The sequence below is a fragment of the Coregonus clupeaformis genome, chromosome 12 (genome assembly GCF_020615455.1).
Source record: "Coregonus clupeaformis isolate EN_2021a chromosome 12, ASM2061545v1, whole genome shotgun sequence".
NCBI lineage: Eukaryota > Metazoa > Chordata > Actinopteri > Salmoniformes > Salmonidae > Coregonus > Coregonus clupeaformis.
In genome coordinates, this window is record NC_059203.1 from 198037 (window position 1) to 222945 (window position 24909).

General features: G+C 47.7%; 1 protein-coding gene across 1 annotated transcript in view; it reads left to right on the forward strand.

Moving 5' to 3' along the window:
- phf2 (PHD finger protein 2) overlaps positions 1–24909 on the forward strand; it is a 137429-nt gene that overhangs the window by 81214 nt on the left and 31306 nt on the right. Inside the window, exons 12-16 of the mRNA XM_045223648.1 lie at positions 8426–8773; positions 8956–9072; positions 10641–10759; positions 11741–11916; positions 12303–12370. Of these exons, the coding sequence (XP_045079583.1) occupies positions 8426–8773; positions 8956–9072; positions 10641–10759; positions 11741–11916; positions 12303–12370 (828 nt within the window). The remainder of the gene's footprint in view (positions 1–8425; positions 8774–8955; positions 9073–10640; positions 10760–11740; positions 11917–12302; positions 12371–24909) is intronic.

Below are 24909 nucleotides of genomic sequence, written 5' to 3' on the forward strand. Positions count from 1 at the left end.
AACATCCCCCTAACTGATAGTGGTCTGGTAGATTCCCTGTTTCCCCCCTAACATCCCCCTAACTGATAGTGGTGTGGTAGATTCCCTGTTTCCCCCCTAACATCCCCCTAACTGATAGTGGTCTGGTAGATTCCCTGTTTCCCCCTAACATCCCCCCTAACTGATAGTGGTCTGGTAGATTCCCTGTTTCCCCCTAACATCCCCCTAACTGATAGTGGTCTGGTAGATTCCCTGTTTCCCCTAACATCCCACTAACTGATAGTGGTCTGGTAGATTCCTGTTTCCCCCTAACATCCCCCTAACTGATAGTGGTCTGGTAGATTCCCTGTTTCCCCCTAACATCCCCCTAACTGATAGTGGTCTGGTAGATTCCCTGTTTCCCCCTAACATCCCCCTAACTGATAGTGGTCTGGTAGATTCCCTGTTTCCCCAACATCCCCCCTAACTGATAGTGGTCTGGTAGATTCCCTGTTTCCCCCCTAACATCCCCCTAACTGATAGTGGTCTGGTAGATTCCTGTTTCCCCCTAACATCCCCCTAACTGATAGTGGTCTGGTAGATTCCCTGTTTCCCCCTAACATCCCCCTAACTGATAGTGGTCTGGTAGATTCCCTGTTTCCCCCTAACATCCCACTAACTGATAGTGGTCTGGTAGATTCCTGTTTCCTAACATCCCCCTAACTGATAGTGGTCTGGTAGATTCCCTGTTTCCCCTAACATCCCCCCTAACTGATAGTGGTCTGGTAGATTCCCTGTTTCCCCCTAACATCCCCCTAACTGATAGTGGTCTGGTAGATTCCCTGTTTCCCCTAACATCCCCCTAACTGATAGTGGTCTGGTAGATTCCCTGTTTCCCCTAACATCCCCCTAACTGATAGTGGTGTGGTAGATTCCCTGTTTCCCCCTAACATCCCCTAACTGATAGTGGTGTGGTAGATTCCTGTTTCCCCCTAACATCCCCCTAACTGATAGTGGTCTGTAGATTCCCTGTTTCCCCCCTAACATCCCCCTAACTGATAGTGGTCTGGTAGATTCCCTGTTTCCCCCCTAACATCCCCCTAACTGATAGTGGTCTGGTAGATTCCCAGTTTCCCTTATGGCTCAGCTCAGGTGATTACATACACAATAGACATACATAATATAGACGCACCCTCAGATCCATCTCAGAGAGGCCCAGTTCAGACAGGCCCAGCTCAGACAGATCCATCTCAGACAGATCCATCTCAGACAGATCCATCTCAGACAGATCCATCTCAGACAGATCCATCTCAGACAGATCCATCTCAGACAGATCCATCTCAGACAGATCCATTTCAGACAGATCCATCTCAGACAGATCCATCTCAGACAGATCCAGCTCATGAACTCCATCAGCAGCAGATTTTATTTTAGAATGATGATTGTGTTTATGCAACATATGTTAGTGTCTCAAATTGTATCGCATTTGTATATATTATGGATCCCCATTAGTTCCTGCCAAGGCAGCAGCTACTCTTCCTGGGGTTTATTATGGATCCCCATTAGTTCCTGCCAAGGCAGCAGCTACTCTTCCTGGGGTTTATTATGGATCCCCATTAGTTCCTGCCAAGGCAGCAGCTACTCTTCCTGGGGTTTATTATGGATCCCCATTAGTTCCTGCCAAGGCAGCAGCTACTCTTCCTGGGGTTTATTATGGATCCCCATTAGTTCCTGCCAAGGCAGCAGCTACTCTTCCTGGGGTTTATTAAGGATCCTCATTAGTTCCTGCCAAGGCAGCAGCTACTCTTCCTGGGGTTTATTAAGGATCCTCATCAGTTCCTGCCAAGGCAGCAGCTACTCTTCCTGGGGTTTATTATGGATCCCCATTAGTTCCTGCCAAGGCAGCAGCTACTCTTCCTGGGGTTTATTAAGGATCCCCATTAGTTCCTGCCAAGGCAGCAGCTACTCTTCCTGGGGTTTATTATGGATCCCCATTAGTTCCTGCCAAGGCAGCAGCTACTCTTCCTGGGGTTTATTATGGATCCCCATTAGTTCCTGCCAAGGCAGCAGCTACTCTTCCTGGGGTTTATTATGGATCCCCATTAGTTCCTGCCAAGGCAGCAGCTACTCTTCCTGGGGTTTATTATGGATCCCCATTAGTTCCTGCCAAGGCAGCAGCTACTCTTCCTGGGGTTTATTATGGATCCCCATTAGTTCCTGCCAAGGCAGCAGCTACTCTTCCTGGTGTCCAGCAACACTGAAACATGCATGAGAGCATCAGCTGTTCCGGATGACTGTGTGATCACGCTCTCCATAGCCGATTTGAGTAAGACCTTTAAACAGGTCAACATTCACAAGGCCGCAGGGCCAGACGGATTACCAGGACGTGTACTCCGAGCATTCGCTGACCAACTGGCAAGTGTCTTCACTGACATTTTCAACCTCTCCCTGACTGAGTCTGTAATACCAACATGTTTCAGGCAGACCACCATAGTCCCTGTGCCCAAGGACTCTAAGATAACCTGCCTAAATGACTACCGACCCGTAGCACTGACGTCTGTAGCCATGAAGTGCTTTGAAAGGCTGGTCATGGCTCACATCAACACCATTATCCCAGAAACCCTAGACCCACTACAATTTGCATATCGCCCCAACAGATCCACAGATGATGCAATCTCTATTGCACTCCACACTGCCCTTTCCCACCTGGACAAAAGGAACACCTATTTGAGAATGCTGTTCATTGACTACAGCTCAGCATTCAACACCATAGTGCCCTCAAAGCTCATCACTAAGCTAAGGATCCTGGGACTAAACACCTCCCTCTGCAACTGGATCCTGGACTTCCTGACGGGCCGCCCCCAGGTGTTAAGGGTAGGCAACAACACATCTGCCACGCTGATCCTCAACACGGGGGCCCCTCAGGGGTGCGTGATCAGTCCCCTCCTGTACTCCCTGTTCACCCATGACTGCGTGGCCAGGCACGACTCCAACACCATCATTAAGTTTGCCGACGACGCAACAGTGGTAGGCCTGATCACCGACAACAACGAGACAGCCTATAGGGAGGAGGTCAGAGACCTGGCCGTGTGGTGCCATGACAACAACCTCTCCCTCAGCGTGACCAAGACAAAGGAGATGATTGTGGACTACAGGAAAAAGAAGAGGACCGAGCACGCCCCCATTTTCATCGAAGGGGCTGTAGTGGAACAGGTTGAGAGCTTCAAGTTCCTTGGTGTCCACATCACCAACAAACTATCATGGTCCAAACACACCAAGACAGTCGTGAAGAGGGCACAACAACACCTTTCCCCCTCAGGAGACTGAAAAGATTTGGCATGGGTCCTCAGATCCTCAAAAGGTTCTACAGCTGCACCATCGAGAGCATCCTGACTAGTTGCATCACTGCCTGGTATGGCAACTGCTCGGTCTCCTACCGCAAGGCAATACAGAGGGTAGTGCGTACGGCCCAGTACATCACTGGGGCCAAGCTTCCTGCCATCCAGGACCTCTATACCAGGCGGTGTCAGAGGAAGGCCCTAAAAATGGTCAAAGACTCCAGCCACCCTAGTCATAGACTGTTGTCTCTGCTACCGCACGGCAAGCGGTACCGGAGCGCCAAGTCTAGGTCCAAGAGGCTTCTAAACAGCTTCTACCCCCAAGCCATAAGACTCCTGAACATCTAATCAAATGGCTACCGAGATTATTTGCATTGCCCCCCCCCACCCCTCTTTTACGCTGCTGCTACTCTGTTTATTATCTATGCATAGTCACTTTAACTCTACCCACATGTACATATTACCCCAATTACCTCGACTAACCGGTGCCCCCGCACATTGACTCTGTACCGGTACCCCCTGTATATAGCCTCCCTACTGTTATTTTATTTTACTGCTGCTCTTTAATTATTTGTTACTTTAACTTTTAATTTTTTTATATTGTATTTTTTAGTGATTTTTCTTTTGGTATTCTTTCTTAAAACTGCATTGTTGGTTAAGGGCTTGTAAGTAAGCATTTCACTGTTGTATTCGGCGCATGTGACAAATAACATTTGATTTGATTTGAAGATTTAGTTGAGGTTTAGTGAATGATTTGTCCCAAATACAATTATTTTAGTTTTTGAAATATTTAGGACTAACTTATTTCTTGCCACCCAATCTGAAACTGACTGTAGCTCTTTGTTAAGTGTTGCAGTGATTTCACTTGCTGTGGTAGCTGACGTGTCTAGTGTTGAGTCATCCGCATACATAGACACTCTGGCTTTACTCAAAGCCGGTGGCATGTCGTTAGTAAAGATTGAAAAAAGTAATGGGCCTAGACAGCTGCCCTGGGGAATTCCTGATTCTACCTGGATTATGTTGGAGAGGCTTCCATTAAAGAACACCCTCTGTGTTCTGTTAGACAGGTAACTCTTTATCCACATCATAGCAGGGGGTGTAAAGCCATAACACATACGTTTTTCCAGCAGCAGACTATGATCGATAATGTCAAAAGCCGCACTGAAGTCTTAACAAAACAGCCCCCACAATCTTTTTATCATCAAGTTCTCTCAGCCAATCATCAGTAATTTGTGTAAGTGCTGTGCTTGTTGAATGTCCTTCCCTATAAGCGTGCTGAAAGTCTGTTGTCAATTTGTTTACTGTAAAATAGCATTGTATCTGGTCAAACACAATTTTTTCTAAAAGTTAACTAAGGGTTGGTAACAGGCTGATTGGTCGGCTATTTGAGCCAGTAAAGGGGGCTTTACTATTCTTAGGTAGCGGAATTACTTTTGCTTCCCTCCAGGCCTGAGGGGGCACACTTTCTAGTAGGCTTAGATTGAAGATATGGCAAATAGGAGTGGCAATATCGTCCGCTATTATCCTCAGTAATTTTCCATCCAAGTTGTCACACCCAGGTGGCTTGTCATTGTTGACAGACAACAATAATTGTTTAACTCTTCCACACTCACTTTACGGAATTCAAAATTACAATGTTTGTCTTTCATAATTTGGTCAGATATACTTGGATGTGTAGTGTCAGCGTTTGTTGCTGGCATGTCATGCTTAAGTTTGCTAATCTTGCCAATGAAAAAATCTATTAAAGTAGTTGGCAATATCAGTTGGTTTTGTGATGAATGAGCCATCTGATACAATGAATGATGGAGCTCAGTTTGCCTTTTTGCCCAAAATTTCATTTAAGCTGCTCCAAAGCTTTTTACTATAATTCTTTATGTCATTTATCTTTGTTTCATAGTGTAGTTTCTTCTTCTTTTTATTCAGTTTAGTCACATGATTTCTCAATTTGCAATACGTTTGCCAATCGGTTGTGCAGCCAGACTTATTTGCCATTATTTTTGCCTCATCCCTCTCAACCATACACATTTTCAATTCCTCATCAATCCACAGGGATTTAACAGTTTTTACAGTCATTTTCTTAATGGGTGCATGCTTATTAGTAACTGGAATAAGCAATTTCATAAATGTGTGAAGTGCAGCGTCTGGTTGCTCCTCATTACACACCACGGACCAACAAATATTCTTCACATCAACAACATAGGAATCACTACAAAACGTATTGTATGACCTCTTATACACTATATTAGGCCCAGCCTTTGGAACTTCGGTTTTCCTAGATGTGTCTTCTGTATTGTGATCAATACATCCTATGGATTTGGATACTGCTTTCAAACCTATTTCTGCAGCATCAGTAAAGATGTGATCAATACATGTTGATGATTTCATTCCTGTGCTGTTTGTAACTACCCTGGTAGGTTGACTGATAACCTGAACCAGGTTGCAGCCACTGGTTACCGGGGCAGCTCTAGCAGGGCAGAAATCTGACAAACTGACTCGTTGGAAAGGTGGCATCCTATGACGGTGGCACGTTGAAAGTCAATGGGCTCTTCAGTAAGGCCATTCTACTGCCAATGTGTGTCTATGGAGAGTGGATGGCAAAATGTTATACACCTGTCAGCAGTGGGTGTGGCTGAAATAGCCGAATCCACCCATTTGAAGGGGTGTCCACATACTTTTGGCCATATAATGTACCTCTCTGTTGATATGAAGTACATTATGAAGCATTTCACACATATTAACCAGATACTGACTGTTAGCAATTGGTGGTCTATAGCATTGAACCGAATCACATCAATTCGTTCCTCTAGTCAAACCGAATCGCACCGAATCGTTCCTCTAATCAAACCGAATCGCACCAAATCGTTTCAAACTAAAATCGTTCCAGTATGGTATCAGTCCATGTCTCTAGATACGTATGGCTCCTGTATGGTATCAGTCCATGTCTCTAGATACGTACGGCTCCTGGATGGTATCAGTCCATGTCTCTAGATACGTATGGCTCCTGGATGGTATCAGTCCATGTCTCTAGATACGTATGGCTCCTGGATGGTATCAGTCCATGTCTCTAGATACGTATGGCTCCTGGATGGTATCAGTCCATGTCTCTAGATACGTATGGCTCCTGGATGGTATCAGTCCATGTCTCTAGATACGTATGGCTCCTGTATGGTATCAGTCCATGTCTCTAGATACGTATGGCTCCTGGATGGTATCAGTCCATGTCTCTAGATACGTATGGCTCCTGGATGGTATCAGTCCATGTCTCTAGATACGTATGGCTCCTGGATGGTATCAGTCCATGTCTCTAGATACGTATGGCTCCTGGATGGTATCAGTCCATGTCTCTAGATACGTATGGCTCCTGGATGGTATCAGTCCATGTCTCTAGATACGTATGGCTCCTGGATGGTATCAGTCCATGTCTCTAGATACGTATGGCTCCTGTATGGTATCAGTCCATGTCTCTAGATACGTATGGCTCCTGTATGGTATCAGTCCATGTCTCTAGATACGTATGGCTCCTGGATGGTATCAGTCCATGTCTCTAGATACGTATGGCTCCTGGATGGTATCAGTCCATGTCTCTAGATACGTATGGCTCCTGGATGGTATCAGTCCATGTCTCTAGATACGTATGGCTCCTGGATGGTATCAGTCCATGTCTCTAGATACGTATGGCTCCTGTATGGTATCAGTCCATGTCTCTAGATACGTATGGCTCCCTGGATGGTATCAGTCCATGTCTCTAGATACGTATGGCTCCTGGATGGTATCAGTCCATGTCTCTAGATACGTATGGCTCCTGGATGGTATCAGTCCATGTCTCTAGATACATATGGCTCCTGGATGGTATCAGTCCATGTCTCTAGATACGTATGGCTCCTGGATGGTATCAGTCCATGTCTCTAGATACGTATGGCTCCCGTATGGTATCAGTCCATGTCTCTAGATACGTATGGTTCCTGTATGGTATCAGTCCATGTCTCTAGATACGTATGGCTCCTGGATGGTATCAGTCCATGTCTTTAGATACGTATGGCTCCCGTATGGTATCAGTCCATGTCTCTAGATACGTATGGTTCCTGTATGGTATCAGTCCATGTCTCTAGATACGTATGGTTCCTGTATGGTATCAGTCCATGTCTCTAGATACGTATGGTTCCTGTATGGTATCAGTCCATGTCTCTAGATACGTATGGTTCCCGTATGGTATCAGTCCATGTCTCTAGATACGTATGGCTCCTGGATGGTATCAGTCCATGTCTCTAGATACGTATGGTTCCTGTATGGTATCAGTCCATGTCTCTAGATACGTATGGTTCCTGTATGGTATCAGTCCATGTCTCTAGATACGTATGGTTCCTGTATGGTATCAGTCCATGTCTCTAGATACGTATGGTTCCCGTATGGTATCAGTCCATGTCTCTAGATACGTATGGCTCCTGTATGGTATCAGTCCATGTCTCTAGATACGTATGGCTCCTGGATGGTATCAGTCCATGTCTCTAGATACGTATCAAATCGTCTTGAAAGGGAAAGATGCACATCCTTATTTTACTATCCCTAGTAAAGACACATCATTCTAGTAATGACCTTAGTTGTTGTGGAGACATCATTCTAGTAATGACCTTAGTTGTTGTGGAGACATCATTCTAGTAATGACCTTTGTTGTTGTGGAGACATCATTCTAGTAATGACCTTTGTTGTTGTGGAGACATCATTCTAGTAATGACCTTAGTTGTTGTGGAGACATCATTCTAGTAATGACCTTAGTTGTTGTGGAGACATCATTCTAGTAATGACCTTTGTCCACCTGTGCTCTACACAATACGCACATTGAACGAAGGAGCTCAGTTTGCGTCGCTCTCTGCGTAATTCAATATACATTTATGCGGCAGAACAACGCTTTGTTTGCATAGAGTTTGTAGAGACGTTTATAGTAACAATTAATTACCAATTTCTGAACTGCATTATGGGTTTTGTAGTGAACTGGTTTACTAACTGTACTATGAACACACAGCTCAGACTGTTGTCATTGTTCAGAGTGAAATATAAGGAGAGAAAATTGTTAAGTGAGTGTCTTTGGATAAAGACATCTTGCTAACTGAACGCATTGTTTTTTTGTCCAGAATGCGGCTAAAGCCATTAAGAGTGATTCGAGTAGCAAGGCTCCAGTGGAAGAGGCCCCTCCTGCTCCATCAGAGCCTGAGGACCCTGCTTCCCCCTCCAGCGTCCCCTCTCCCTCCCCTCCTCCCCGGGAGAAACCAGCCAGGAAGAAGGCCTCCAAGGTCCCCAAACCCCCCAAGGTCCCCAAACCTCCCAAGAAAGGAAAGAAAGAGAAGGAAGTCCCTCCTCCTCCTCCTCCTCCTCCTCCTCTTCAACCGTCAAAGCCCTCCAGCCTGGCAGCTCTGGAGTCTCACGCCAAGGACATCCTCAGCAAGATGGACCAGCCCAAGAAGGGCAAGATGGGGGGCAAGGTGAGCTATTAACCTGTTTAACCATGTTTAACCTGACTGGGCCTGGAACAAACCCACCCCTATAGGCCTAGATGGACCAGCCCAAGAAGGGTAAGATGAGACCAAGCAAGCGGACCTTACTGGACCTGTCCTGCTCTACCTGTCACCTGTGTGATGTCATATCTGTGTTACCTGCTTCCCAGGCGGCTAAGAACGTCCTGAGCATGTCGGAGAAGGAGACCTGTAAGCAGAACGACGTGGAGAAGTTTGAGATCCGAGAACAGAACAAGAAACAGACGGAAGCCAAGTGGAAATATAAGGTAAGATACAGAATAGTTTGAGTCTGAACTGTTTTAAGTGGAAATATAAGGTACGCTTCAAAACAGTTTCAGTTAGGTAAGATACAGAGCAGAAATACAAGGTAAGATACAGAATATATTCGGAACAGTTTCAGTTAGAAATATAAGGTAAAAGAACAGTTTCAGTTGATGCTGTTTTAGGAGGAATTAGAAAAGATACAGAATAGTTTGAGTTAGGTTAGGTAAGATACAGAATAGTTTGAGTTAAGATAGGTAAGATACAGAATAGTTTGAGTCAAGGCTGTCTTGACATGCTTTAAAAAGACATGGGCCAAAGTAAACATGATAATGATGGATAAACAATAAACCCAATTCAAGCTGGATGCTGTTTGGAAGAAGATGCAAGTGGTTCTGTTCTATTAAAGCTTGAGAAGCCGAGAAGTCCAACAGAAAAATGTTGGATCATGGTAAAGTGATTAACACACTATAGATCATAGTAATCAGCTAAACTAACACTGCGGCTTTACTCACAATTAGAGTACTGGAACTGTTCAAAGCTTGTAGAATACGGACCCGGCCAACCGGCTCAGTCCTCACAGCTATGTCATATCCACAACATTCCACCCATAAGCATTCACATCTGCCGGGAGTCCTGCTGGCGGGCGTCCCAAATGACGCCCTATTCTCTATAAGGTGTAGAGGACTACGGTCAAAGTAGTGCACTACAGTATATAGGGAATAGGGCGCCGTTTGGGATGTAGGCCTGCTTTAAGGAGGCTGTTGTGTCATTATAGCTGGATAACATGGGATGGGTTCTGGAGGAAAGCTTAGTTGGGGTGAACGGAAGACATTAGTCAGCTTTAGTTTCATGGAAGCTTGTATGCCAAAGTGTTTCTGGTTGGAATGTCTGTAGTCATTCCAAGGGCTCAAACACTACCACATGGACTGGTAGATGGAGATACACCAAGATCAGACCACATCTTCACCTGGCGGAGATACAGCAAGGTCATAGACATCAAGATCAGACCACATCTTCACCTGGCGGAGATACAGCAAGGTCATAGACCCCAAGATCAGACCACATCTTCACCTGGCGGAGATACAGCAAGGTCATAGACACCAAGATCAGACCACATCTTCACCTGGCGGATATACAGCAAGTATGAAGAATTGGCGTTTTTGACTCAAAAGTTTTGTACTTACAAAAACTCTTTGGGTGCCGGGTTCAAAAGGCATCTACTTAAAGAAGGAAAATATATACAGGAAGGTTATCATAGACCACCTCTTCAGTTTCTCTGATGGACTGGAGACCCTGGTAGATAGATATTCACCAGAGTGGAATAGACCACACCTATCTACAGTAGGGCTGACCCCCAAGATTACAATCATTTGATTTTGATTTGCTTTACTCCGACTTAAAAAATATATATATTTTAGCAGTGCGCAATACTTCTATCAACATCTTAGAAATGTTGTAATACTTTAAGTGTGTATGGCCCCATTACGTCGTTATAAACATGTTGTCTGTCCTTCTGCCAGATCCTCTAAACAGGACATTCAATTATCTTTGTTGTTCTTGTCCATTGCAGAACAGCAAACCAGATTCCTTACTGAAGATGGAAACTGAAGAGCACAAGTTTGAGAGAACACCGCTGTCAGGCAACAAAGACAAGTTTGCATTCTCATTGACACACAAGAAGTTACTAGGGTATGTATACTAGGGTATGTAGGGTATGTATACTGGGGTATGTAGGGTATGTATACTACTGCGTACATGTACTGTGTGTGTGTAACTTGCACTAGTTCCTTACTGTCCTGTGTTTTTACCCCCCCCTCTCTCTCTCTCTGTCTCTCTCTCTCTCTCTCTCTGTCTCTCTCTCTCCCCCTCTCTCTCTCTCTCTCTCCCTCTCCCTCTCCCTCTCCCTCTCCCTCTCTCTCTCTCTCCCCTCTCTCTCTCTCTCTCTCTCTCTCTCTCTCTCTCTCTCTCTCTCTCTCTCTCTCTCTCTCTCTCCCTCTCCCTCTCCTCTCCCTCTCCCTCTCCCTCTCCCTCTCCCTCTCCCTCTCCCTCTCCCTCTTCCTCTCCCTCTCCCTCTCCCTCTCCCTCTCTCTCTCCCTCTCCCTCTCCCTCTCCCTCTCCCTCTCCCTCTCCCTCTCCCTCTCCCTCTCCCTCTCCCTCTCCCTCTCCCTCTCCCTCTCCCTCTCCCTCTCCCTCTCCCTCTCTCTCTCTCTCTCTCTCTCTCTCTCTCTCTCTCTCTCTCTCTCCCTCTCTCTCTCTCTCTCTCTCTCTCTCTCTCTGTCTCTCTCTCTCTCTCTCTCTCTGTCTCTCTCTCTCTCTCTCCCCTCTCTCTCTCTCTCTCTCTCTCTCTGCTCTCTCTCTCTCTCTCTCACTCTCTCCCTCTCTCCCCTCTCTCTCTCTCTCTCACTCTCTCTCTCCCCTCTCTCTCTCTCTCTCTCTCTGTCTCTCTCTCTCTCTCTCTCTCTCTCTCTCTCTCTCTCTCTCTCTCTCCCCTCTCTCTCTCTCTCTCTCTGTCTCTCTCTCTCTCTCTCTCTCTCTCTCTCTCTCTCTCCCCTCTCTCCCCTCTCTCTCTCTGTCTCTCTCTCTCTCTCCCCCTCCCCCTCTCTCTCTCTCTCTCTCTCTCTCTCTCTCTCTCTCTCTCTCTCTCTCTCTCTCTCTCCCCCTCCCTCCCAGTTCTAAGCTGAAGCCCCAGACCAACTCCAGTGTGTTTGGTTCGTTACAAAACCTAAAGGAGGACAAGGCCAAGCCGGTGAGAGACGAATATGACTACGTGTCAGACGAAGGAGAGCTGAAGATTGATGAGTTCCCCATCAGGAGGAAAAAGAACGCCGTCAAGAGGGACTTATCCTGTGAGTACTGAGACATAAAGTCCTGTGTAGCTCAGTTGGTAGAGCATGGCGCTTGCAACGCCAGGGTTGTGGGTTCGATTCCCACGGGGGACCAGTATGAAAATGATAAGAGCGTCTGCTACATGACTAAAATGTAAAAATTAATATTAAAAAATACTATTGGAGAGAAAATGGTCCTGTGAGTACTGAGACATGAAGATTAAAAACTGCTATTGGAGAGAAAATGGTCCTGTGAGTACTGAGACAGAGATACTGAAACAGAGATTAGATGGGAAATCGTGTACTGGATACAATGATGTATATTTGTATTTACTTAATAAATAAATCTATCAAAATGGACTGATTTACTAGTTGTTGATTGACTGTCACGTCTCTTCCTGTTCCAGTCCTGTCAAACATCAAAGACCCAATCCACCCATCCAAGAAGCCAAAGCTCCTCCCCTCTGCTGTCAAGGTACGTCAGCTCCTCCCCTCTGTTCCCAGGGTATGTCAGCCCCTCCCCTCTGTTCCCAGGGTATGTCAGCTCCTCCCCTCTGTTCCCAGGGTATGTCAGCCCCTCCCCTCTGTTCCCAGGGTATGTCAGCTCCTCCCCTCTGTTCCCAGGGTACGTCAGCTCCTCCCCTCTGTTCCCAGGGTATGTCAGCTCCTCCCCTCTGTTCCCAGGGTATGTCAGCCCCTCCCCTCTGTTCCCAGGGTATGTCAGCTCCTCCCCTCTGTTCCCAGGGTATGTCAGCTCCTCCCCTCTGTTCCCAAGGTATGTCAGCCCCTCCCCTCTGTTCCCAGGGTATGTCAGCTCCTCCCCTCTGTTCCCAGGGTATGTCAGCTCCTCCCCTCTGTTCCCAAGGTATGTCAGCCACTCCCCTTAACTCACCAATAATATATGAAGGACCATGTGGCTAGAAAATATCTGAGCACAGTACAGTTGGGGTCAGGTCAGCACAATAGTGTGAAGTGAGTATCACAGTAATGTCCATAGAGAGTCTAGATCCCATTTCTAGGGAAAGTCCCAAATGGCACCCTAGTCAAAAGTAGTGCACTATATAAGGACTAGGATTCCATTTGGGAAGCGTGCTAATGGTTCTAACTCAGCTGTCCTGTTTGCCAGCTAACATCCAGAACTAAAGACTTTAATTACACTCTGATATTTACATTTCTACGTCCATGAAGAGAACAGCCTAATGAGGAGTTCTAAGACCAGAACAGTCGGAGGGAAACATTCTGGAATATTCGCTCCTTCCTTCCATGAGGTCGTTAATGAATTCCATGTGATGGTTGAAAAACCAGTCAAATAGCAATAGAGATCACATATGGTTGTGTGTTTAGTGTTGTCATGATACCACTATCTTGATACTAGGAAGTAAGGAAGCAAAGCAAAACAGAAAATGAAGTGGACTCCATGTCTTTAGGAAAACAGCCCTAATGTTGGAAACAAACATCATGTTGTCATCCAGAGTCGCATGTATTTATTTTCCAAGCTATAGCACACAATATTTTACATACAGCAGGTTTTTAAAGGAACGAACAGTTTGGCCTGCTTCGTGTTGTCTTTTTTTTTGCTAAGGAAAATCTGTTATCGTCGTGTCGCGATACTGTCTTTGTTTGTGTGTGTGTGTGTGTGTGTGTGTGTGTGTGTGTGTGCATGCAAGCGTTTGTGTGTGTTGCTTTTCTCTCATAATGTTGAGACTTAAAACAACATCCAGTGAGAATCAAAGGCAGGGCTCTGCAGCACCGGGCCAAACAACACCACGCACTGGGCCAGAACATAGCTGTTGTACCAGAGAAAGAGAGAGAGGCAGAGAGAGAGGCAGGCTGAGAGAGGCAGAGAGAGAGAGAGGCAGGCTGAGAGAGAGGCAGGCTGAGAGAGAGGCAGGCTGAGAGAGAGGCAGGCTGAGAGAGGCAGAGAGAGAGAGAGGCAGGCTGAGAGAGAGGCAGGCTGAGAGAGAGGCAGGCTGAGAGAGAGGCAGGCTGAGAGAGGCAGAGAGAGGCAGGCTGAGAGAGAGGCAGAGAGAGAGAGAGGCAGGCTGAGAGAGAGGCAGGCTGAGAGAGAGGCAGGCTGAGAGAGAGGCAGGCTGAGAGAGAGGCAGGCTGAGAGAGAGGCAGGCTGAGAGAGAGGCAGGCTGAGAGAGGTAGGCTGAGAGAGAGAGAGAGGCAGGCTGAGAGAGAGGCAGGCTGAGAGAGGCAGAGAGAGAGAGAGGCAGGCTGAGAGAGAGGCAGGCTGAGAGAGAGGCAGGCTGAGAGAGAGGCAGGCTGAGAGAGAGGCAGGCTGAGAGAGGCTGAGAGAGAGAGAGAGAGAGAGAGAGACCTCTGTCCCATTCACCCCAGCTATGTCCTATGGTCCCATTCACCCCAGCTATGTCCTATGGTCCCATTCACCCCAGCTATGTCCTATGGTCCCATTCACCCCAGCTATGTCCTATGGTCCCATTCAACCCTGTCACCTCCCTACTGTCCCATTCACCCCAGCTATGTCCTATGGTCCCATTCACCCCAGCTATGTCCTATGGTCCCATTCACCCCAGCTATGTCCTATGGTCCCATTCACCCCAGCTATGTCCTATGGTCCCATTCACCCCAGCTATGTCCTATGGTCCCATTCAACCCTGTCACCTCCCTACTGTCCCATTCACCCCAGCTATGTCCTATGGTCCCATTCACCTCAGCTATGTCCTATGGTCCCATTCACCCCAGCTATGTCCTATGGTCCCATTCACCCCAGCTATGTCCTATGGTCCCATTCACCCCAGCTATGTCCTATGGTCCCATTCACCCCAGCTATGTCCTACGGTCCCATTCACCCCCAGCTATGTCCTACGGTCCCATTCACCCCAGCTATGTCCTATGGTCCCATTCACCCCAGCTATGTCCTACTGTCCCATTCACCCCAGCTATGTCCTATGGTCCCATTCACCCCAGCTATGTCCTACTGTCCCATTCACCCCAGCTATGTCCTACTGTCCCATTCACCCCAGCTATGTCCTACGGTCCCATTCACCCCAGCTATGTCCTACTGTCCCATTCACCCCAGCTATGTCCTACTGTCCCATTCACCCCAGCTATATCCTACGGTCCCATTCACCCCAGCTATGTCCTATGGTCCCATTCACCCCAGCTATGTCCTATGGTCCCATTCACCCCAGATATGTCCTATGGTCCCATTCACCCCAGCTATGTCCTATGGTCCCATTCACCCCAGCTATGTCCTATGGTCCCATTCACCCCAGCTATGTCCTATGGTCCCATTCACCCCAGCTATGTCCTATGGTCCCATTCACCCCAGCTATGTCCTATGGTCCCATTCACCCCAGCTATGTCCTGCTCCTTCCTGACTTTTCCTAAATGTTTGTTTTTTATACTGCTCATGTGTCCGATTTTTAAAATCACAAACAGAAAAGTATTTAGAGCCTTTTACCTGTTTTTCACACCTATTCCTGACTTACCCCACCAATACACTGTGCTGTAGGACTGCCTTACCCCACCAATACACTGCTGTAGGACTGCCTTACCCCACCAATACACTGCTGTAGGACTGACTTACCCCACCAATACACTGCTGTAGGACTGACTTACCCCACCAATACACTGCTGTAGGACTGACTTACCCCACCAATACACTGCTGTAGGACTGACTTACCCCCACCAATACACTGTGCTGTAGGACTGACTTACCCCACCAATACACTGCTGTAGGACTGACTTACCCCACCAATACACTGCTGTAGGACTGACTTACCCCACCAATACACTGTGCTGTAGGACTGACTTACCCCCACCAATACACTGTGCTGTAGGACTGACTTACCCCACCAATACACTGCTGTAGGACTGCCTTACCCCACCAATACACTGCTGTAGGACTGACTTACCCCACCAATACACTGCTGTAGGACTGACTTACCCCACCAATACACTGCTGTAGGACTGACTTACCCCACCAATACACTGCTGTAGGACTGACTTACCCCACCAATACACTGCTGTAGGACTGACTTACCCCACCAATACACAGTGCTGTAGGACTGACTTACCCCACCAATACACTGCTGTAGGACTGACTTACCCCACCAATACACTGCTGTAGGACTGACTTACCCCACTAATACACTGTGCTGTAGGACTGACTTACCCCACCAATACACTGTGCTGTAGGACTGACTTACCCCACCAATACACTGCTGTAGGACTGCCTTACCCCACCAATACACTGTGCTGTAGGACTGACTTACCCCACCAATACACTGTTGTAGGACTGACTTACCCCACCAATACACTGTACTGTAGGACTGACTTACCCTGCCAATACACTGTGCTGTAGGACTGACTTACCCCGCCAATACACTGCTGTAGGACAGACGTACCCCACCAATACACTGTGCTGTAGGACTGACTTACCCCACCAATACACTGCTGTAGGACTGACTTACCCTGCCAATACACTGCTGTAGGACTGATTTACCCCGCCAATACACTGCTGTAGGACTGACTTACCCCACCAATACACTGCTGTAGGACTGACTTACCCCACCAATACACTGTGCTGTAGGACTGACTTACCCCGCCAATACACTGCTGTAGGACTGACTTACCCCACCAATACACTGCTGTAGGACTGACTTACCCCACCAATACACTGTGCTGTAGGACTGACTTACCCCCCCAATACACTGCTGTAGGACTGACTTACCCCACCAATACACTGCTGTAGGACTGACTTACCCCCCCAATACACTGCTGTAGGACTGACTTACCCCACCAATACACTGCTGTAGGACTGACTTACCCCACCAATACACTGTGCTGTAGGACTGACTTACCCCACCAATACACTGTGCTGTAGGACTGACTTACCCCACCAATACACTGTGCTGTAGGACTGACTTACCCCACCAATACACTGCTGTAGGACTGACTTACCCCACCAATACACTGTACTGTAGGACTGACTTACCCCACCAATACACTGTGCTGTAGAACTGACGTACCCCACCAATACACTGTGCTGTAGAACTGACTTACCCCACCAATACACTGTGCTGTAGGACTGACTTACCCCACCAATACACTGTGCTGTAGGACTGACTTACCCCACCAATACACTGTGCTGTAGGACTGACTTACCCCACCAATACACTGCTGTAGGACTGACTTACCCCACCAATACACTGTACTGTAGGACTGACTTACCCCCACCAATACACTGTGCTGTAGAACTGACGTACCCCACCAATACACTGTGCTGTAGAACTGACTTACCCCACCAATACACTGTGCTGTAGAACTGACTTACCCCACCAATACACTGTGCTGTAGGACTGACTTACCCCACCAATACACTGCTGTAGGACTGACTTACCCCACCAATACACTGCTGTAGGACTGACTTACCCCACCAATACACTGTGCTGTAGGACTGACTTACCCCACCAATACACTGTGCTGTAGGACTGACTTACCCCACCAATACACTGTGCTGTAGGACTGACTTACCCCACCAATACACTGCTGTAGGACTGACTTACCCCACCAATACACTGCTGTAGGACTGACTTACCCCACCAATACACTGTGCTGTAGGACTGACTTACCCCCCAATACACTGCTGTAGGACTGACTTACCCCACCAATACACTGCTGTAGGACTGACTTACCCCACCAATACACTGCTGTAGGACTGACTTACCCCACCAATACACTGCTGTAGGACTGACTTACCCCACCAATACACTGTGCTGTAGGACTGACTTACCCCACCAATACACTGTGCTGTAGGACTGACTTACCCCACCAATACACTGTGCTGTAGGACTGACTTACCCCACCAATACACTGCTGTAGGACTGACTTACCCCACCAATACACTGTACTGTAGGACTGACTTACCCCACCAATACACTGTGCTGTAGAACTGACGTACCCCACCAATACACTGTGCTGTAGAACTGACTTACCCCACCAATACACTGTGCTGTAGAACTGACTTACCCCACCAATACACTGTGCTGTAGGACTGACTTACCCCACCAATACACTGCTGTAGGACTGACTTACCCCACCAATACACTGCTGTAGGACTGACTTACCCCACCAATACACTGTGCTGTAGGACTGACTTACCCCCACCAATACACTGTGCTGTAGGACTGACTTACCCCACCAATACACTGCTGTAGGACTGACTTACCCCACCAATACACTGCTGTAGGACTGACTTACCCCACCAATACACTGCTGTAGGACTGACTTACCCCACCAATACACTGTGCTGTAGGACTGACGTACCCCACCAATACACTGCTGTAGGACTGACTTACCCCACCAATACACTGTGCTGTAGGACTGCCTTACCCCACCAATACACTGCTGTAGGACTGCCTTACCCCCACCAATACACTGCTGTAGGACTGCCTTACCCCACCAATACACTGCTGTAGGACTGCCTTACCCCACCAATACACTGCTGTAGGACTGACTTACCCCACCAATACACTGTACTGTAGGACTGACTTACCCCACCAATACACTGTGCTGTAGAACTGACGTACCCCACCAATACACTGTGCTGTAGAACTGACTTACCCCACCAATACACTGTGCTGTAGAACTGACTTACCCCACCAATACACTGTGCTGTAGGACTGACTTACCCCACCAATACACTGCTGTAGGACTGACTTACCCCACCAATACACTGCTGTAGGACTGCCTTACCCCACCAATACACTGCTGTAGGACTGACTTACCCCACCAATACACTGTACTGTAGGACTGACTTACCCCACCAATACACTGTGCTGTAGAACTGACGTACCCCACCAATACACTGTGCTGTAGAACTGACTTACCCCACCAATACACTGTGCTGTAGAACTGACTTACCCCACCAATACACTGTGCTGTAGGACTGACTTACCCCGCCAATACACTGCTGTAGGACTGACTTACCCCACCAATACACTGCTGTAGGACTGACTTACCCCACCAATACACTGCTGTAGGACTGACTTACCCCACCAATACACTGCTGTAGGACTGACTTACCCCACCAATACACTGTGCTGTAGGACTGCCTTACCCCACCAATACACTGCTGTAGGACTGCCTTACCCCACCAATACACTGCTGTAGGACTGCCTTACCCCACCAATACACTGCTGTAGGACTGACTTACCCCACCAATACACTGCTGTAGGACTGACTTACCCCACCAATACACTGCTGTAGGACTGACTTACCCCACCAATACACTGCTGTAGGACTGACTTACCCCACCAATACACTGTGCTGTAGGACTGACTTACCCCACCAATACACTGCTGTAGGACTGACTTACCCCACCAATACACTGCTGTAGGACTGACTTACCCTGCCAATACACTGTACTGTAGGACTGACTTACCCCACCAATACACTGTGCTGTAGGACTGACTTACCCCACCAATACACTGTGCTGTAGGACAGACTTACCCCACCAATACACTGCTGTAGGACTGACTTACCCCACCAATACACTGCTGTAGGACTGACTTACCCCCACCAATACACTGTGCTGTAGGACTGACTTACCCCACCAATACACTGTGCTGTAGGACTGACTTACCCCACCAATACACTGCTGTAGGACTGACTTACCCCACCAATACACTGTGCTGTAGGACTGACTTACCCCACCAATACACTGTGCTGTAGGACAGACTTACCCCACCAATACACTGTACTGTAGGACTGGCTTACCCCACCAATACACTGCTGTAGGACTGACTTACCCCACCAATACACTGCTGTAGGACTGACTTACCCCACCAATACACTGCTGTAGGACTGACTTACCCCACCAATACACTGCTGTAGGACTGACTTACCCCACCAATATACTGCTGTAGGACTGACTTACCCCACCAATACACTGCTGTAGGACTGACTTACCCCACCAATACACTGTGCTGTAGGACAGACTTACCCCACCAATACACTGCTGTAGGACTGACTTACCCCACCAATACACTGCTGTAGGACTGACTTACCCCACCAATACACTGTGCTGTAGGACTGACGTACCCCACCAATACACTGTGCTGTAGGACTGACTTACCCCACCAATACACTGCTGTAGGACTGACTTACCCCACCAATACACTGCTGTAGAACTGACTTACCCCGCCAGTACACTGTGCTGTAGGACTGACTTACCCCACCAATACACTGTGCTGTAGGACTGCCTTACCCCACCAATACACTGCTGTAGGACTGACTTACCCCACCAATACACTGCTGTAGGACTGACTTACCCCACCAATACACTGCTGTAGGACTGACTTACCCCACCAATACACAATACTGTAGGACTGACTTACCCCACCAATACACTGCTGTAGGACTGACTTACCCCACCAATACACTGCTGTAGGACTGACTTACCCCACCAATACACTGCTGTAGGACTGACTTACCCCACCAATACACTTAGCTGTAGGACTGACTTACCCCACCAATACACTGTGCTGTAGGACTGACTTACCCCACCAATACACTGTGCTGTAGGACTGACTTACCCCACCAATACACTGCTGTAGGACTGACTTACCCCACCAATACACTGTGCTGTAGGACTGACTTACCCCACCAATACACTGTGCTGTAGGACTGACTTACCCCACCAATACACTGCTGTAGGACTGACTTACCCCACCAATACACTGCTGTAGGACTGACTTACCCCACCAATACACTGCTGTAGGACTGACTTACCCCACCAATACACTGTGCTGTAGGACTGACTTACCCCACCAATACACTGTGCTGTAGGACTGACTTACCCCACCAATACACTGCTGTAGGACTGACTTACCCCACCAATACACTGTGCTGTAGGACTGACTTACCCCACCAATACACTGCTGTAGGACTGACTTACCCCACCAATACACTGCTGTAGGACTGACTTACCCCACCAATACACTGTGCTGTAGGACTGACTTACCCCACCAATACACTGCTGTAGGACTGACTTACCCCACCAATACACTGCTGTAGGACTGACTTACCCCGCCAATACACTGCTGTAGGACTGACTTACCCCACCAATACACTGCTGTAGGACTGACTTACCCCACCAATACACTGTGCTGTAGGACTGACTTACCCCACCAATACACTGCTGTAGGACTGACTTACCCCACCAATACACTGCTGTAGGACTGACTTACCCCACCAATACACTGTGCTGTAGGACTGACTTACCCCACCAATACACTGCTGTAGGACTGACTTACCCCACCAATACACTGCTGTAGGACTGACTTACCCCGCCAATACACTGCTGTAGGACTGACTTACCCCACCAATACACTGTGCTGTAGGACTGACTTACCCCACCAATACACTGTACTGTAGGACTGACTTACCCCACCAATACACTGCTGTAGGACTGACTTACCCCACCAATACACTGCTGTAGGACTGACTTACCCCACCAATACACTGCTGTAGGACTGACTTACCCCGCCAATACACTGCTGTAGGACTGACTTACCCCACCAATACACTGTACTGTAGGACTGACTTACCCCACCAATACACTGTGCTGTAGGACTGACTTACCCCACCAATACACTGCTGTAGGACTGACTTACCCCACCAATACACTGCTGTAGGACTGACTTACCCCGCCAATACACTGCTGTAGGACTGACTTACCCCACCAATACACTGTGCTGTAGGACTGACTTACCCCACCAATACACTGCTGTAGGACTGACTTACCCCACCAATACACTGCTGTAGGACTGACTTACCCCACCAATACACTGCTGTAGGACTGACTTACCCCACCAATACACTGTGCTGTAGGACTGACTTACCCCACCAATACACTGCTGTAGGACTGACTTACCCCACCAATACACTGTGCTGTAGGACTGACTTACCCCACCAATACACTGTGCTGTAGGACAGACTTACCCCACCAATACACTGCTGTAGGACTGACTTACCCCACCAATACACTGCTGTAGGACTGACTTACCCCACCAATACACTGTGCTGTAGGACTGACTTACCCCACCAATACACTGCTGTAGGACTGACTTACCCCACCAATACACTGTGCTGTAGGACTGACTTACCCCACCAATACACTGTGCTGTAGGACAGACTTACCCCACCAATACACTGCTGTAGGACTGCCTTACCCCACCAATACACTGCTGTAGGACTGACTTACCCCACCAATACACTGTGCTGTAGGACTGACTTACCCCACCAATACACTGTGCTGTAGGACTGACTTACCCCACAAATACACTGCTGTAGGACTGACTTACCCCACCAATACACTGTGCTGTAGGACTGACTTACCCCACCAATACACTGTGCTGTAGGACAGACTTACCCCGCCAATACACTGCTGTAGGACTGACTTACCCTGCCAATACACTGCTGTAGGACTGACTTACCCCACCAATACACTGCTGTAGGACTGACTTACCCCACCAATACACTGTGCTGTAGGACTGACTTACCCCACCAATACACTGCTGTAGGACTGACTTACCCCACCAATACACTGCTGTAGGACTGACTTACCCCGCCAATACACTGCTGTAGGACTGACTTACCCCACCAATACAATGTGCTGTAGGACTGACTTACCCCACCAATACACTGCTGTAGGACTGACTTACCCCACCAATACACTGCTGTAGGACTGACTTACCCCACCAATACACTGCTGTAGGACTGACTTACCCCACCAATACACTGTGCTGTAGGACTGACTTACCCCACCAATACACTGCTGTAGGACTGACTTACCCCACCAATACACTGTGCTGTAGGACTGACTTACCCCACCAATACACTGTGCTGTAGGACTGACTTACCCCACCAATACACTGCTGTAGGACTGACTTACCCCCACCAATACACTGCTGTAGGACTGACTTACCCCACCAATACACTGCTGTAGGACTGACTTACCCCACCAATACACTGTGCTGTAGGACTGACTTACCCCACCAATACACTGTGCTGTAGGACTGACTTACCCCACCAATACACTGCTGTAGGACTGACTTACCCCACCAATACACTGTGCTGTAGGACTGACTTACCCCACCAATACACTGCTGTAGGACTGACTTACCCCCACCAATACACTGCTGTAGGACTGACTTACCCCCCCAATACACTGTGCTGTAGGACTGACTTACCCCACCAATACACTGCTGTAGGACTGACTTACCCCACCAATACACTGCTGTAGGACTGACTTACCCCACCAATACACTGCTGTAGGACTGACTTACCCCCCCAATACACTGTGCTGTAGGACTGACTTACCCCACCAATACACTGCTGTAGGACTGACTTACCCCCAATACACTGTGCTGTAGGACTGACTTACCCCACCAATACACTGCTGTAGGACTGACTTACCCCCACCAATACACTGCTGTAGGACTGACTTACCCCCCCAATACACTGTGCTGTAGGACTGACTTACCCCACCAATACACTGCTGTAGGACTGACTTACCCCACCAATACACTGCTGTAGGACTGACTTACCCCACCAATACACTGCTGTAGGACTGACTTACCCCCCCAATACACTGTGCTGTAGGACTGACTTACCCCACCAATACACTGCTGTAGGACTGACTTACCCCACCAATACACTGTGCTGTAGGACTGACTTACCCCACCAATACACTGTGCTGTAGGACAGACTTACCCCACCAATACACTGCTGTAGGACTGCCTTACCCCACCAATACACTGCTGTAGGACTGACTTACCCCACCAATACACTGTGCTGTAGGACTGACTTACCCCACCAATACACTGTGCTGTAGGACTGACTTACCCCACAAATACACTGCTGTAGGACTGACTTACCCCACCAATACACTGTGCTGTAGGACTGACTTACCCCACCAATACACTGTGCTGTAGGACAGACTTACCCCACCAATACACTGCTGTAGGACTGACTTACCCCACCAATACACTGCTGTAGGACTGACTTACCCCACCAATACACTGTGCTGTAGGACTGACTTACCCCACCAATACACTGCTGTAGGACTGACTTACCCCACCAATACACTGCTGTAGGATGTTGGTACCCAGCCAGGCGCCAATGAGTCTCTCTCACTGAATTAATGACAAATGGATGAATGGCCGATAATTGTACACCTTCACAATTACATTTAAATTAGGCCTAACTAAATGATAAGGAGGGTGAAGAGGTTGATTTTAATTTAGGAAGACATTAGTGTAATGATGAGTTTGTGTTGTGCCCATTGATCAGCAGCAAATCATTTGACCGAACACCTTGGGGTGTAATTCCATTCTCTTTCACGTTTGACTTTGTAAAAACAAGCTGTAATGGAACTGTTTTATGTACTAATAACTCCATTACTAATCGAATGTATTGTAATGGAAACGGAAACATGCTACGTGTTGCAGTAGGTCTTTAGAATAATGCAGAACATATCCTTGACTCTATCCAGGTTGATGAGCAGGAAACAAATGATGCCAAGTCAGCCTTCACAGCCGGCCCATCGACACTACACCTAAACTATACCCAAACTCATTTCACACATAATAAGACTTAGCCTATGGACAAGATTAAATTGACAATAATCTGATGAGTGACAATATTATCAGTTGTCAAATTGTACATGAAAAGATGGGTGCATCTTGTAATTGACAGATGCAGGGAAAGGAGCATCACTTTATCAAATCCTCCTTCAGAGTCACATGCAGGTAAAACATTGTGATTTCTAAATAGTATCAGAAAGGGCCGATACTGCCGTTTCTATGACACTTACGTTTGTCAAAGAACTCTCTAAATTCAAGAGGTGCAGCTCTATTTCAAAATGTCACTTTTTCCAATAATATCTGTGCTGCCCTGCACTGGCTACTGAGCTAAACCAGTAACATAATAAACTTCTGTCGTCATTGGATGAATGGAGGATAGAAACTGGTAATGGTG